The sequence below is a fragment of the Centropristis striata genome, chromosome 15 (assembly GCF_030273125.1).
Source record: "Centropristis striata isolate RG_2023a ecotype Rhode Island chromosome 15, C.striata_1.0, whole genome shotgun sequence".
Taxonomy (NCBI): domain Eukaryota; kingdom Metazoa; phylum Chordata; class Actinopteri; order Perciformes; family Serranidae; genus Centropristis; species Centropristis striata.
This window is the reverse complement of record NC_081531.1, coordinates 21,237,069-21,254,554: the sequence shown is the minus strand read 5'-3', so window position 1 is coordinate 21,254,554 and position 17,486 is coordinate 21,237,069. Positions and strand designations below refer to the sequence as shown.

At 37.6% G+C, this 17,486-nt stretch overlaps 1 protein-coding gene across 3 annotated transcripts in view; it reads right to left on the bottom strand.

Moving 5' to 3' along the window:
* The window catches only part of fstl4 (follistatin-like 4), a 227,586-nt gene that overhangs the window by 118,484 nt on the left and 91,616 nt on the right, over nucleotides 1-17,486 (bottom strand). For all 3 annotated transcript variants that reach the window (XM_059351137.1, XM_059351138.1, XM_059351139.1), the window contains one exon: nucleotides 14,280-14,522. In XM_059351137.1, coding sequence (XP_059207120.1) covers nucleotides 14,280-14,522 — 243 coding nt within the window. The remainder of the gene's footprint in view (nucleotides 1-14,279; nucleotides 14,523-17,486) is intronic.

Here is a 17,486-nt window from a genome sequence, read left to right as displayed (position 1 = left end):
TTATTTCTTATATTTGTTATACAATATTGCAATGTGTATCAGACATGTCACAATAAAAAATATATATGTATATATTGTCCCAAAAAATATCAGGATAAATTATATTATTGTTGATGTCGTTTTAAGACCATTTTTTCCCACTGATATGCTGACAATAGAGCATAATAATTCAAGTAGATCCTTTTCAAAGAGCAATGAACTCAAGAATATTAAACAAACGAATTAAAATGTGAAAAAAGAATATTTAAATATCCCAGATAAATAAAACGTAAATTAAATAAACCACAATCCAAACAATAAAAGAAAATTGCACAGATCTAAATATTGTAATATATATTATAAATAATATATTAACAGCTGGAATTGCTTTTTGGGAAATGTAGGGTTTTTTTAGGCAATTCGTACTGCAGCTTTACTTTAAACACTGAAAACACAAAAACACAGCACAAAAACCCCTGACAATATATCAAGTCCAGAAAAAAAGACTAGTGTGTACATTTTATATATCTAACGAGTAGTCGGTATAGTAATTATTGTGTCAGGGCTTATGTGTATTATCTTGTATTCATTGTATAAAATGTTTTAAGTGCAAGTACGGGCTATGTGGGAAGCCGGGCAGTCCCTGAATTCTGAATTGATCATTCAGTCAGCTAGAGTTGGCAAATCAGTTGCTACAGCATATTGAGCTCGGTAGTTGTCAATCTGGGCTCGTTCTTTGCCCTCTGGTCAAACTGTTCAGCTGGCAGAGTGGAAATATATAATCTGACAGCTCGCATTACACAGGACAGTGGAGGGACCGTTCAGCTTCAAGATCAGGAGGGAACGGAAAGTCAGAGAGACAAAGAGGGGAAAAGTGTGAGCAGAGCAAGGAAACATGAAAAATGTACCCAGTTCACACAAACTTTATCAGAGTGACTGCATGGTAGTAGGTTATCACACAGGGAGTCAAGTTTAAGGACACTCAAAGGCATGAAAGCAAACAAATGTGCATCGAAAGTGCCGACTGTGATTTCCTATTATTACAATCCAAATCAGCCAATGATTACTAAGTGCATAAAAAGCTGTGAGGCAGGCTGAAATCCTATCTTAGGAATAGTTCTGATTATAAAATTGATGTGCTAATTATAGAGTACACTTAGTATTATAATTTTTTCCTGAGCTGTCTTTGCGAAGAGTAGTTCAGTGAAAGATCGAATTCAAAGGAAGCAGTGCTGTAAAATTATAATTGAGTGGAGATTTCTTTGGATCTGTTTTTTGTGTACAGATGGTATTGAAAGTTTTCAAGGGTTTGATAGGAACTCCTGACATGTGGTCCTGCACAGAAAGTGGACCTCTCTCATTTCGGTTTTGTTACTTTATTTTATGTGGTCACAACTGTTGAGCTAGGCCCCAGTTACATCAAATCTAACATATAACAGTGCATTTATTGTGCATTGCCATTATTAAATTAGATTACATAATAATAATATAAGAAAAGATCCGCAAATAAAACACAAATCGTATGGTAGACATCTTCTTTTTCATTTAAAAAAATCGATAACACTGGTGTTGTTACGAGTTTATTAACCAGTGGGAATGACATCCCTATATACACTTCAATGTGGAGGCCAACATTTTTATAGATGCTGCGATGGATTAAGTGTGAACACAGCTATACATTTTAGCCTGAGAGCCTGGTGTGTGTGCGTGTTTGTGTTTGACAGGGACATACACTACAGGGTAGCTTTTTTTTTTTTTTTACCCAGGGTCACTTTGCCTGGAGGTGATGCTTGTATCTTTATTTTTTATTTTTCCAGGCTCACACTCTACTTAAGCTCTGAACCAATTTAACACAGACCGGGAAATGTAGAGAGAGAAGCTTGACAGAGTCACTCAAATCCCTGCCTGCACCATATTGGGGGCATAGTGAGAGAAAATGAGGGCGAAAGATGGAGGAGAGGAAAGTGGTCTATATGGGGGGAGCAAAAAAAAAACTCAAAAAAAAGATGCAGAGGGAAAGAAATAGATCTGCATGAAGATGAAGCCATGTGTTTCCATTTTGTATAAAATGCAGTTTACCACTAAGTAAGAGTTTCCTGGCAAACAGTTTGTTACTTGATTGCTGCTGCAGTGACAGACGTTGATAATCTTACTTGGTAGTAATTGGATCCAAACTTCGCTTATCAGATGTGTTTTTGTCAAAGTTTTTAAAGTTGGGTCCAGAAGCGCTGGCAGCCATATGTATTTTCCTTTTATGCGGCCATTAAACTGATGAAAGAATTGTGAAATGAAGGGGACGGGCCAAATGAATTCATTTGTCACTTTCAAATTTCTTAGTTCTTTAGAGGCGTTTGCCAACGGCTTTTAAAGAGCGGTGTTACGAACAGCAATAAAAGCAGGCCATGTAGATAGAGAGCTCCAAAAATTATGCAGTACCACCTGTTAACTCAACAAGAGACGAGACAGAGTGCCAAAATGGCTTCCCCTGAACAGAGTTAACATTAGGGATCTGTTAATTACTTCACGACGGAGAGGATGAAGAAGCGAGTGTGTGTGTGTGTGTGTGTGTGTGTGTGTGTGCGCGTGTGTTTGTGTTAGAGAGACAGAAAGAAAATTAATTCCAAATAGCACTGAAAATCCAATACATTCACTCACATCTCACATATGAATTGTCATTAAAGGCCTAAGTGCCTTGCTGGGCAGCATGTGTCAAAAGCTAAAGCTGTGCCACTGATGCAAGGCACCCACGGTGCTGCCGCGGGCTCACCACTGAAAAGCCAAAGTGATAGGCAATGCCAGTATTGTGACAAGCATGTCAAAATCTCTTAGGCATGAATAAACATTCTCTTTCAGAAGAGATTATTTTTGTTTTTATCATGACAGAAGTGTCTTCTTCTTGCGAGTGTGTGTATGTTTGTATGTGTAATTTGCTGTGTGTGTGTGTGTGTGTGTGTGTGTGTGTGTGTGTGTGTGTGTGTGTGTGTGTGTGTGTGTGTATGTGTGTGTGTGTGTGTGGGCACAGACCAAGAAACAGGATGAGTAGGCAGGCTATGTTAGAGAGGTGAAGAATAAAAGAACAAAATGCAGAGTGTGCAGTAAGAAAGCTACTGGGATGTGAATGAGGATCAGGACAAAACAAACTGAAAGCTTCTGCAATTTCAATTTTATGATACATTAAAGATGCAGCTTATAAAACATTAAATGCTTTTAAAAGCTGTCCATGAATCAAAAGGGATTTACATAAAAGCTCCGAAACAAATACTCTATTCTCATAGAAATTCACAAAATATACTGAATTTGTGAGAAAAGAAATAAAGACACAACTGTGGGAAAAAAAAGTTTGGCCTCTCCATCAGTTTGATTGAGATTGTGGAATAATTGCAGTCATCAGTAATACGGCCAAGATTATTTAGCCAAAAGATGATGCCAAATAAGATCTGATTCTGTTTCCTTAATTCTGTTGTCTTTGGGTTCATTCTTATTGTGTTGTGACAAAGCCAGTGAACCAATTAAAACAATACAAATATGTTACTTATCAGTGACAACAAACAACTATCTTTCATATGAAGATTAATTAAGCAGAAGAAACCCATAACTTCAGAAAGTTCAGCTCAGTTTTGTGAGATACATACCATGACTGTGGACAATCAAAGGATTTGTTTGTCAGACGTTTTAATTCCTTCATTAAAAAGCATCACTAAAAACCCAAACAAACATTTTTGTCTGATTAAAAATTACACTAAACTTTGCTTTGGGCTGTTATTATCCTGTGGTCATTCGCTACAGGAAGAGTAGGAGAAAAGGTAGAAGCTGAATATAAAGGAGATGTAAGAAGGTGAATTTACTTCTTTTTAATTTGGATTTTACTTGAACCATTTTTAAATATTTTTCTGCTCATGTATCTTAGTGTTATAACATCGTCGCTTTATATTATTCATTTGCTATTATTTATTATCTATAGCCATCTATTTCGTCTATTTCTATATATATATATATATATATATATATATATATATATATATATATATATATATATATATCATGCTTTACTTTTTAATTATTATTCATTTTTATTATTTTCATCTTTTTTATCTAGCTTTATTACTTTTTATTGTTAATATTATTATTATTTACTTTTGTTTTTATTTTATTTTATCTTACCTTACTTTATTTTTATTTATTTTATCTAATTCATTTATAACCTGCCTCCGGTGTTTCCTCACTGCTCGACATTGAGATGGCACTTCCTCAGTTTGTGCTTTGTTTATAATGGGATGGGTGGGATGGAGGGTCAGGGGTGGAGAATTGTGGTAGGGCTGTGGGTGTTGGGGTGGAGGGTTGTGGATGGGCGGAGGGTGATTGTTTGTTTTAGTTTTATTTTTTTATTTTTCCTTTTTTATGTGAAGCACTTTGTGTTACATTTCTTCTGTATGAAAAGTGCTAAAAAAGTGTAAAGTGTAAGTGCAAATAAAGTTTGTTTGATTGATTGATTTTTTACAGTTTTATATCTTTATATTTAAACTTATATTTATCTAGAGTTTTGTTACATTCCATAATGGTCCACCAATGTGTATTCGTCTATGTATAACTGACAATAAGGTCTGTTAGGAAAAATAAAATTGTTTTCTGTTCAACCATTTTAATCAGACACAAACCTAAATGACATTCAGTCAATATTTAGGTACCATACACTTTTTTTTACTAATCTATCCTCCCGATGGTACAGTAGTGCGGGCATCACAACATCTTGAATTTGCTTTTTATTTTGCTGAGGTACCACACCAGGTGCAGCCTGTTTACCGTATGGGCTATGACCTTATCTATGGCTGATAGAAAGAAAAAACATTGTTCTTTTGGTGCAGTATCCTTGAAGATGTCCCACACCCACACCAGCGGGGGACATCAGTGGACAAAGAGCGCTTTCTATTTTCATAGGGGAGACTGATGTTTATGAGGCAGGGGACCAGAGCTGGACCAGGGGACATCTCTATCTGGGACAGGGCATCCATTTCATACAGCAAATACTTCCACCGTAATGAATCTGTGGGGACGAAATCAACCTAATGAGGTAAGACCCACGTGAGTGTTGAGGAGAGAAAATGAGGAGAAAGGTGTTGGGGAAAAAAAAACGTAAAAAGAAAGATGGGGAGAGTTGGACTGCTCGTTAATAAGCACAGTGTAACAAATAAAGGGCTGTCAGGGGAGGCCTGGAGGGTGTTGGTGTGTGTGTGTGTGTGTGTGTGTGTGTGTGTGTGTGTGTGTGCAGACGTGTCACACCTGGTAGCCCAGCACGAGTTAAGTCCTTGTTAACCTAACAGAGAGTTGCATGGCAACTTCTGATCCAATGGTGTGTTATATGACCTGGACAACTTTTCACCTCTGCTGAAACAGTTTAGCTTAATTTTTAGCATTTAATTTAGCATTTATAATTAATTTATAATAAATAGTTATCGTAATGTAGTGAACAGTGTCACATAATATAGTTCAGCAGAAAGGATGATAGTAACTCTACATGAACTGAGTCCGCAGGTCATGCTCTAATTGCACAGTGCACACAAGCATGCAAATCTAATCAGTCACCTTATACCTCATATAATAGTCATAGCAAATCAAAGAAAATCTCCATTTAATCAAGTAATTAATATGTGTTATTGACTGAGAATGATAATAATTTTGAGCATCTTGAGGGGACAGCTCAACCCTAATAAAAATACATATTTTTTCATCTCCCCTGTAGTGCTATTTTTTCAATCTAGGCTGTTTTTGGTGCCGACTGTTGGAGAACGCAACCGTAGACATGTCTGCCAGCTTTGGGATATAATGGAACTATATGGCACTCGCTTTTGGTGCTCAGAGCAGCAAAAAAATACATTTCAAAAGCTCAACAGCAATGTCTCTTTCCAGATATTATGACCCAGTTACTCAAGACCTTGGAAGGAATTGGCAGTTTCATGTAGCAACTACGCAAGAAAGAAAATAGTTCCTACTGCTCCCAACAAGGTCTGTGGATTATCTTTAGTAACAAGGTCATGATTTCTGGGAAGAGACATTGCTGTTGAGTTCCTCAACTGTATTTGTTGGTGGCCAAGTGCCATATAGTTCTGTTATATTCAAGGGAAGGCATATTTCTCTATGCTGATATCTCCAACACTCAGCAACTCAGACCAAAGCAGGGTATACTCATAATTAGCACTATAGATAAGATAATAACACTTGATATTTTGATTTTGTGGTGAACTGTCCCTTTAGCATTATACACAACTAGTTGTGTGTAAAATAGATGTCAACTGGTTCAAGAACGTTCAAGAATTAAGTGTCAATGTGTCTAAGAGAGAATAAGGCAGGCCTCTGCAACCGAATCAAGGAGATTACTTGTATTTTTTCTTTTCAGCTATTGTTTTTCATGTTTAAGTTAACTCCAATTAATTAATTTAAGTTTACAGAGTGTATAAATACAAACCCACACTATTTCATTTTGACATTGAAATACAGTGATAGCGGAGCTGCAACACTTTTTTCGACAGGGTGTAAAAAAAATGTTTTATTTTATAGCAGTCACTTTGGGGAGAATAAGACCGAACCACCAAATCAAGTATGACCTGAAAACATTTTAGCCGCTCAAATCCTTTGTGATACAAACAAACAAAAATAAAGAGATAATGAACATCCTGCCACTGCCCACATATGGCTGCTACATTTGCCACCTTTAAAAGTATCTCGATGTGACCCTAATCAGCCTCTGTGTACACAACTAAGCTACGGCGCTAAAGCTCATGCTAAAGTGGACCCTCCTTATGAGACTTGTGTGTGTGTGTGACCATTTTAATGGCCGCAGTAACAGGAGGGGGCAGAGGGTTAGTGAGCAGCGTGATGGATGGCGGAGGCTCAGTGCTGCCCGGGCAGCGGAGAGGGCGGAGACAGAAAGACGAGGGGGGGCAGCTTTGATGGGAAATGCAAAAACCAGAGCTGCCACAGAATGAGGTGGGATGATAAAGAGAAATCAGAATTGTTGAGGCAGCTTTTAACGTAAGAGACACACCGAACACAGTTAGATGATGAGAAAAAGGATAGAATTCGTAGTCTTGGAAAAACAGTATATGTGTCATGTTCATTGAAATGTAGCCATTTTTTTGAATCCCCAAAAGACCAATGATGGCTGTCAGGCTCTTTTTAAAGATCCTTATACAGGTGCATATCAATAAATTAGAATATTGTGGCCAACATTTGCATATTAAACATACTTTTTAGAATTGGTCTCTTGTAATATTAAAATTTTTTGAAACACTGAACTTTAGGTCTTAGCCATAATCATTATAATTAGAAGAAATGAAATAAATTAAGACATGAAATGTTTCATTCTGTGTGTAATGGATCTATATAATGTGTTATTTTCACTTTTTGAATTGAATTACTGACATAAATAAACTTTAAATAAATGTATTGAGATGCACCTGTATTGGCTGGTTAATCAGCTAGGGCTGGAACGGTTTTGATTATTACTAATTAATTTGCCAATGCTGTTAATGCAGTAACAATCAATCATTTTGTGGATAAAAAGTCAAAAAGGTTTGGGTTTTTTTTTTTAAATCGCTTTTTTATTTTTGGAGGGAACATGGTGACACCTTCAAATTTGTTGTTTTAACAGGTTAAAAAACTCAAAATACTTTTGTATGAAAATGCAAATGATATATTTTATTTTATTTTTTAAGACAGAAACAAATCTTTACATTTAAGAAGCTGGCTTCTTTTGCTTGAAAAATGACTTGCCTGAAGAATTAATCCATTATAAGATATTTTTCCTGATTAATTTTCTGCTGCTCAACTAAATGATTAATCAAACAATAGTTGAAGATGATCAACAGTTTGGTGGCTAGTTTATTGCAGTGGTCTCCAGACTGGGGGTCTGAACTCCCAACAAGGGGTCCTGAAATCACAGATTAACAGGATAGAAATTCATAGAAAAACAAGCTTCTGCAAAAATCTTTGTGTGACAAAACAACAAGGCTAAAGGTTCGGGAATGATGGGCTCAATGGCTGGATGGCCAGATGGATGGATGAGGGGATCAGTGAACTGTCCTATATGAAGCGCGACTCACTGTGACCCTGGGGGGACTTATGACTAATTTCTGTCTGGTGGATGGCAACATGTCGCCCGTCTGATCTGGGAGTCAACAGTGTCACCACTCGTCCCAGATGAAGAGGCTATAGCGGGATACATTAAAGACCCCCGCTGAGCACCTTACATGACCCAGTGGAAACAGATGTCTGTTTAAGTCTGCTTTCACTGCTTCCTACTCATCAGGAAAATCAAAGCCATAAATCATCCATGTTACTTCTTTTTCAAATGGTTTCAGAGACATGGGGTTGCAATCAAAGTCAGGGTCAGAAGTGAAACATCTGTGCTTTTGATTTCATAAATTAGCAGAGTGATTGGTGGTGGATTTAAATGACTTTTTATAACTCGCTAGTTAATCAACTGCGCAATGCCACGATATGTGTGGTTGTGTTGGCATTTCATTCTATTTCAATGTTTCAATGTGTATTTAGTAAAAATTCACTGCACTTAAATGGCTGTTATTAAATGCATGCATGGCAAAGTCAAGGGGTGGCACTGTCTCTCTATGAAAAAGGTATTTCTATGGCATCAATTATTTGAAAGATAGGGGGTGTCATTTTTTTATACAGCGAAAAAAAACAGACCACATCCTCAAGGAAAACCCTTTTTATGACTTCTGGCAATTACAATCTAAATGGGTTATTAGGTTTGAGTGCAGCTGGCATATCAATCTTTTTTATTGACAATGTGCCCCTTCTGAAGCAATTTGGGGGTCAAATAACTCTTAACTTTGAAGCTGTTTATCAATTTGCCATTCTGAGAGACGTGGTGACTTTCACTGGTGTGTGTTCGACAATTTCTGTGATGATTCTTTAACAGAGTCTTTGAAAAGTGGACTGCTTTAGCTAGCTTAGAAAATCTTAAAAAGTGCCACAATGAAAACAGAATTGAAAAGGTTCAATAATAAAAAGCTGTTGATCCTGCTTTGGTTCCGAACACTTTTGTGTCCCTTTTACTATTGTGGAATAGTTAACTAGTCACTCTTAAATATGCCATTTTATGCGTTTCTTCTTCTTCCATTGTTATTCTAATGTTATTTTACTATGTGCAGTCATTGTTAAGTCAATATGGATTAAAGTAGCAGCTAAACACACTGTGTGTAAATACAAAGACGCCACTGACAGGGCATAACAAAAAGCCCCATCCAGGGGTTTATAGTCATTCTTTTCACCCTATATGCAATCACCTCTCCTGCCTGTCACAAACCACACAAGCGTTTCCAAACACTTAAAGTACACCGTGCTATCAGGTCAGAAGCAGACTGTAGCCTCCTTCAAGCAGCATCAAAGGGAATATCTGCGTACCCAATGATAGTCGAGTGGTAAATTCCTTCGCCTGCACGATCGCCTCAACAGGTATACGGTAGTTTGAGCCATAACCCATCTTGCCTTTGTCCACACTGCTTGAGGAAACAGTAACAAAGAAGATTAAAAACAAAAAACTAAAGTAGAGCTGTCATCTCTCCTTTAAAGACAAATGTTTCTGTAAAGCTCAGACAGACACATCCGGTATTGCATGCTACATGCATTTTTGCATGTAGCATGCAAGATAAAAACAAAACAATAAAGAAAAACAAGATGTGACAGAAGTCGCCTAGAACAGCATATCCAAATATTTTAAGCTTTTAAGATTTTAGCCTGGAACTTCTGTGAACGTTATGGAAGCTGTGATTTATTTTAGAATATTTACCCTCGGAGGATTCTGAGAATAAGTCCCGAACAGGGGAGACCAATGACAACCAAGTGAGTTGTACATTTGTCCAATCAGGTAAATGGAAAAAGTTCATGTTCTCAGTCATTTGTTGTGCAGTTTACTTGAAAGGATGCTTGTGTCCTGGAAATGTTTCTTCAGATAATGCCGTAAATGGCAAATATAGTGAAGTTAACAGCCACAGTGGAGAAAATATTTCAGATGAGTCAAGTGTGAATGTTATGCCAGGTTTTTGCCTTGAAACAGAGCATTGTTGAAACAGAGCAGCTAATATTGATACAGAGAGCAACACAGTTTAAACTGAGTCATCACTGCCCTGCATTGTCTGTGTGTGTGAAAGGAGAAAAACTGACAGAAAAATACTGTAAAGACTCACATTGCGATGCAACACGTGCCATTAGGTTTAACTACAGGCATCAATCTTTAATGATTTTGTTATTCTACAGTATTGAGAAAAAAGACAAAGGACACTCGAATCCCAAAGCTGAAACCCAACACCTACCAAATTAATGAATATCCAAATAATCAAATATTCATATCATAAGTTATTAAGTTCATTAGCATTATTAGAAATATTCTAAAGTTATTAAGCCTGCTATAATCCTCTTTTTTCTTTCCTTTTCTTATTGGGCACGAATAAAGTTAATTAAATCTTAATTAATTCCATAGTGTAATAAATTCCCTGATTAAGACCATGAACTTGATATTTTTTTTCCGACAATAATCGTGATATCATAATCTGATATTGTGACATACCTAGAATGATGGATAGTATTCTGCAGCGAAAACAAGATGTCCTAAAGGAACAGTGGAAGAGGAGGGGGTAATTATGTCTCGACCCATTCAAAGCTTTTTTTAATAAACAAAATCTTAAATCAACTCTGTGAGTGGGGGCCAGTGACAGGGGGTCAGCGCAACACAAATGTGGTTTCACTTCCTTTTGCCAAAAGTGGAGGGTTTTGGTCTGGCTGTGCAAAGTGAATCACAATAATCCAGATACTATGAGACCAAAGCCTGCGTAAGTACATGCCAAATATGAGACTGTGACTTTGACCATAGCCCTGAGCTGAAGGAAATTGGTTTTCACAGCAGAGCTTTTAGGTTTATCAAATTTGAAAGCAAAATTACCCAAAAAAAAAAAAAGCTCAAAAGATTTTGCCATGTGGAATCATGCATAGCTGCAAGGACCCAAGAGATCCATTTTTGGCTGTGAGGGTCTTGTTCTCAGACTGAGAATAAGAAGTTTCTTGCCATCGAGAATTTAATAAGCTCTAGGATCTTAAAAATGGGCCCTGAAATATATAATAAAAACTGAGCAAAATGGAAAAAAATAAAAATCAATGGAGTTTCATTTACTCTTTACGTAGTTTGTTTTATAAAAACACAGCACTGCAAGAGAACAACACACTCCTCAGTCATTTATACCTGTTTGCCTATACAATGTGCTTGTGTTATGCCAGTGCAATGACTGTGCCAGATAGATTATTTTTATGTTGACTTTTTTGATCATTCTACACCTTAATACAGCAGCACCTTTTAACTGAAATACCGACACAAACTCCATAGGGCAGTGAGAAAAAGGCATCAAGATGGCTCATTTTGCAGCTGCCAGTACTAATGTTTGGATGAGCTACACAGGCTTCACACCAGGGTCTGTTGTTATCTTCAAGAGTTTTGAGTGAGACCGTAAGGATACATTTGGGCAAGCAAAGTGGAATAAGGCCACCTGCAGGCCAGCAGGGATGATATCATTCCCACGGACAACTTAATCAATCTCGTTCTCTGTTGTTTACTAAAAAACAATAATTGTGGATAATGACTCTAGCGGAGCACACAGTGAGACATGCTTTCCAGTGATGTCTTTGTACATCAGGTGTAATAATTACCTCGCAATTACACACAGACACACAAATGCATGATTCCCGTGACATCTGACTGATTTCCAACATTTTCTGTCTCTTGCTGGTTTGTATTTCAGACGTTGCGAGTTTAAGCCTAATGTGCCGACTGAACATCTCTAATGTGGATTAGCTATGCATGGTGGTGTCTGCCAGGAATCCTTCCCTCCCTAATGTGATATGACTAAAAGTGCTGCCATGTTTGTGTGTGTGAGTATGTGTTTTTGCACTGCGTTGACATGAAACCATGCACTCTAAATAACTATAACTATATTCCACACTCTCACGGCTTATGAAGGATGCGTAATTCTAGTCTGACCTGGAAAACTAAATTTAAAGAGGGGGAGATGCACACAGGTACACTGTGTATATTAGAGCTGACAGATATATAGGTTGACAGATATTATCAGGTGATATTGGCCCATCAAAGGCTTACGGTATCTGTATATATGCTGTCTGATATGTGGGGTTATGAAACTTTATTTTACACAATATATAATGCAGAAAATGTTGCTTGGTGTGATTTAGAAATGGTATTATTTATATTTATTATATTTTTTGTTTGTTTAATAGTCAGCAGGTGCCTGAAACTGAACAATAATTATGTTTATTTAGCTATATATTTTATTCTTATTTATACTTTATTTTTTTCAGTTATGATTTATAGAACTGGCTGACAATGTAACACATTGTTTGTTTAATATATATTAACGTTAAATATTGTTTGAGTAGGTAGAAAAATTGGTGCACAATCTACATAAAAAAAAGTATTTTTTCATACAAGCTCAAAAAAATGGTCACCATATTGGTTATCGGTTAATTTTCTCCCCCTCCCATAAAATCAGTATTGGCATCAGAACCAGAAATCAAATATCAGTCAGGCTCAAGTATATATGCATGCATGCTTTCAGTGTTTTGCAACTGGTAAAAAAATAATGTTTGTGTGTGAATTAAACTAGTAGAAGCTCTACCTAGCCTTGTTTCCTTTAAATCGAAGTCATGATAAAACGACTGGACTGTTTGTCGGATAATAATGCTGACTGTTCATGCTGAGGGTGCACTTTTGCTAATGAGTGATAGCCAGGGAGTGAAGACTGTAATGATTTACTATAGAGAACCGGTGATCCACAGTAACCCAGTGGTGATTTGTGAGTACCAGGATATCGATGTAGTAGAGGTGAGGAGTGTTTTAAAAGTTGGATAAACGGTATGATTTTATATGTACAAATGTTCAAATTGAACCTGACTGAAGATCTGGTTCATGCATAGGATGTGTACATTCTTGGATGGAATCCGAGCATGAAAACCCTTTTAATGGCATCTGTACACTGATCTAACATTGTTTACCTCACACCATTAAAATAGCACAACTGCATTGATCATTAAATCAACTTTAAGGGTGCTAGTATAAATGATTTAGCAGCCAGTGTTTAGGTGATTAGGACCAACTGCCAAGTGTGTGTGCTGACTTTAATTGGAGGGAGCGTGATTACAGCAGCAGAGGAGATGAATACCGCACATGATAAAAATGCTTATACCGTCTGAATGCCAATGTCAGCGCTTAGCTATGGTTTCCCAGACAAACTTGACCCTGAGCCACAGCCTTCAGTGCCAAACTACAAATGATTTCATTCTTTCATCTCGACTGAATAGGTGGCTGACAGACACAGCGTGATTTCCGCAGTGATTGATGCTCGTGACAAGAGCTTGACAGATGGCAACATGGTACAAAACAATTGCTTTGTCTGTACAACTCTATTTCTGTTTAAATGTTTCAACATCAAACTAAAATCAAGGCCTGCTGCAGCTTTCAAATGTATGCCTCACAGGTATCAGAACATCATTTGAGGGCAATTTTCGCTCACAAAAAGCATCAGAAGTGTTAACCTGTACCACAATCAGTGATGCACTCAGACATCAAAGCCAAACAGCCCCTGTGCAGCATCTCTGTGCTCCTGTGTTAAAGCAGCAGTGGCACTGCAAAAAGGTGAAGATCAACAACCTAAACGCAACTCTTAATGTTTGTTCCAGAGTCATGTCATGATTTCACTATGTTTATGTAGTTTATCTGGAATTCAATAAATTTCTGAACCCCACCAATCAGCCGGCGGGTTTGAAAAGTGTGTTTTCTTTGAGTTTGTCGCGGAAATAAACTGTAAAAACAGGCATCATTGTCAGAGTTAGAACTCCCCGACATGCCTTAAATGGATCATCAGTTCCTTAGTTTTACTTCAGAGAAAGTAACCAAACCAAAGCCTAAAATTGTGATATTAATTAAAAACATGAAATCCTGCGCTCCTCAGCATAACAGGGAAGCCATGATTAATTTTGCCTAGACAAATGGTCACATGATTCCTTTTTTCTGTACTGGTATCAAATAAATATGAAACCTGGATTAATTCATATTAATCAATATTTGTGCAATGATTTATTTAATATTTTGATTAAAACTGGATTCAGTATCCCAGGTAACTGGACTTTCTAAACATGGTGCAGTTTGTTGGACAACATCTTTTTCACAGTGTGTAGCAGCTCTCTGCAGTGTCAGTACATCAGTGTAACAGTCAAAGCGGTACCTTTGAAGAAGCAGTCCTTGCTGTGCACCACAAAGATCCGTCTCCTCTCCAAGCAGGCAGTGCGGTAAACCTCGCAGTGGTTCTCGTAGAACCTGCCGTCTGAGCCACACACTGGCACAAAGGAGGGCCGGCATTTCTCCTGGCAAACACACTCAGCACGGCCGGTTTCTGCCATCAGCACACACTGTCGACCACGTCCACAGTAGGTCCTACGGCAGGGACCTCCATCTGGGTCAGAAAGGGCTATGAGAGAGAGAGAGGGGGAGATAGAGAGAGAGAGAGAGAGAGAGAGAGAGAGAGAGAGAGAGAGAGAGGAACAAGTAACAAGTAAATAAGAAAGTTTAATACAATCTGAGCAAAAAGTGAAAGTGAAAAGTGAGAAAGAAAACTACATATTCATAATGTTTTACTTGTGTTATTGTTCTCTGAAACAGAGTCAAAAGGGAGGTACAAGGTAGAATTCAGCACAATGTAATTTGGGACTAAGACTGACAAGAGAGTCTTTTCTCATGCATAGCCAGAAGATTTCGAATTTGCCAGATAATAGAAAACTTCTCCCTAAACAGCAAAAAGGGAGCTCTCTTTTCTACCTGCATTGGTGAAAGAAACTACAGAAAATACATTAAGCAGCACATTCATTTAGGAGGAAGTTTCCATGCTGCAGACCAATATAGACCTACAATCACTGCAGGACTCTGAAACAAATGTGTGATTATCAATGTTGGCTGTTCAAGCTTTGTTTGGTTTTCAGTGCTCCACATCAGCCTCTAATAAAACAAGCTGTTAGTGTTCAGTAACACATTTAATAACATTATAATGGCATCAATTATGACGCACTCCTCAGACTGATTGGCAGTAGTTAAGATGTCAAACAGGAAGGATGAAATATAGAATATCCATATCAGCCCTTTATGATATCACATTAAGGGGTAATTCTGAATGTTCAAATTATGTAATATCATCATTTTTAAAAACTGTGAAGCAGTACATTTTCACCTGTAGAAGCACTTAATAATATCCAATAATAAAGCCACTGCAAATACAATAATCTTATATTTTCGGATAGATTGATATCGAAACTCAAATAATACTTAAATTCAGCCTGATTTGAACACAAACTACATTGGAAATGCAAGTACAATTAAACAAATTAATTATATAAATTATAAAAGAGGAAGAAATTGTTAGTAGAATTATAAACCAGAAATAGAAAAAGCATAATCTCAACCCAAACACCTTCAGTCCTGTTCTCAGTTATGAGACAGTGCTAACAAGGAGAATCCTTTTTTTTCCAAAATGAAACCGAACTCCCTACAAATCACACAGCCAGGTGTCCTTATTAACACCTCTCTGCACTCATTCACACATACATGTACACGTCTGTATATAAACACAAAAAAAACCTGATTGTGCAGGAGCACTCAAACACACATAGAGCTCACACATTCTGCCTCAAGCCCCTGGAAACACACAGTTCACCATCTTCATAACAACCACTGCTTGTGCTCCTGCCGTACACACACACACACACACACACACACACAAATGCACACAGCAGCATCCCCATCATCACCACTCACTGCCTCGGACACCTCACTTCTTCTCCCTGATTTAATCTATTTGCACTTGAAGCAAGCCAAAAAGCTGCTGATCCAGCCAGACGCCCCACCTCCGATTGATCTTCCCTGACTCCGTGAGCCTGACAGGGACCCCCCTCTCTTGTCGTGATCTGACGGTTGGATTTATGGTTCCCATGTGCCTTGTGGTTATCGCAGTAAAAACCACAAACAGGTACAAGCAGGGCATCTGCTGCCGCTCAAACCCATCTGGCAAAAGTCAATGGCAATAAATTAGACATAAAAATTGAGTTGAAAACCTTTGCGGAGTTTACACATTATTTATATGATCGTGAGAAAGCTCAATCAATATTAACAAGCATGAACAACTCCTACGCAGGCACCCACATAGTGCTGAATTATTGGCAGAGGAGCATCTCCAGTTCAGAGTTTATCTGAATACAGATTAAAAAAGCTGTGTATTTGTATGTGTAAATAAATTGTGTTTTCACTTTCAAATAAATAATTTGTTAATCACTATTTGAGACCATTTAATAGTCTTTTTATACGCTAACTTTTCTTCCTCAGTTTTCTTTTTTTGTGGCTATAAAGAAGTTAGAGTTCTCTCCCCTCTGAACTCCGGAGCTCCCACACATCATGTCCATGCTGTTACAAAATATAAAAACGTCAGCTTAAATTGTATTTTAGGACTGGCCTTGTTGCTGGGTGTTTATCCTCCAAAATTTTCTGAGATCAAATAAAAAATTTTGAAGCTAAAGCAAAGCTTCACCTTTAATTGACCCAGTTGAGTTTTAGCACCGTTTCATGTTTTAATATTGCAAGCACTACCTTTGCTCTCTTTTTACCTTTGATGTTAACAAGATTTGTTATTTGCCATGGAAACTGATAAATACAAAGGAGGTGACTGTAGAAACAAGATGCACCACATACATGAATAAAGTCAATGTGAAGGTTGAGTGAAAAAAAACACTATAAAGCTGTGAAAATAACAACATCTCCAAGAAAGAATAGGTTGTTTGGCAATACCACCCATAACGACCAACAAGTTCTCCAACATAAATGGCAGAAGAGGTTGTGTGTCAGTACGACAAATTACGGCACAGAGGAACGCATCGCGGCTTGCGTTTCACAGCACATATTAACGTATCGCCGCTCGCCATGGCTCACATGCACGTTCTAAAAATAGCACACACTAGGCTGCAATTTTTGTGGATTTATGTTCTAAAACCACTGACCTTAGATTTAGGGCAAAAAACTTCTGGTAAGGCGTTATATAAGACAGTTTAAACAGTAAATAAATACACGTAGATGCCGGAAATGAAGTAGTTACAAGGGTCACGTGACTGCCTAAATTTACGTTAAAAAAAAACTAACATACGTTCAAAAACATCATTAACGTAACTTAAATAAAGAACGTAACTTAAGTTAAAAATGGTTTACATTTGTTTTCACACAGGACGTGAAACCCCGCTCTCCTGGGTGAAAGTCTGCCGCTTGTTCCACCCATCCTTCACCCCAACCTACAACTGAATGAGAGAATCTGCCGTTTTAAACTTTACTTGGCTGTCAAGGTGGCGGCGGACGCATTACTGCGGATGATGAAATGCGTGAATATATCTTGTTTTTTGCT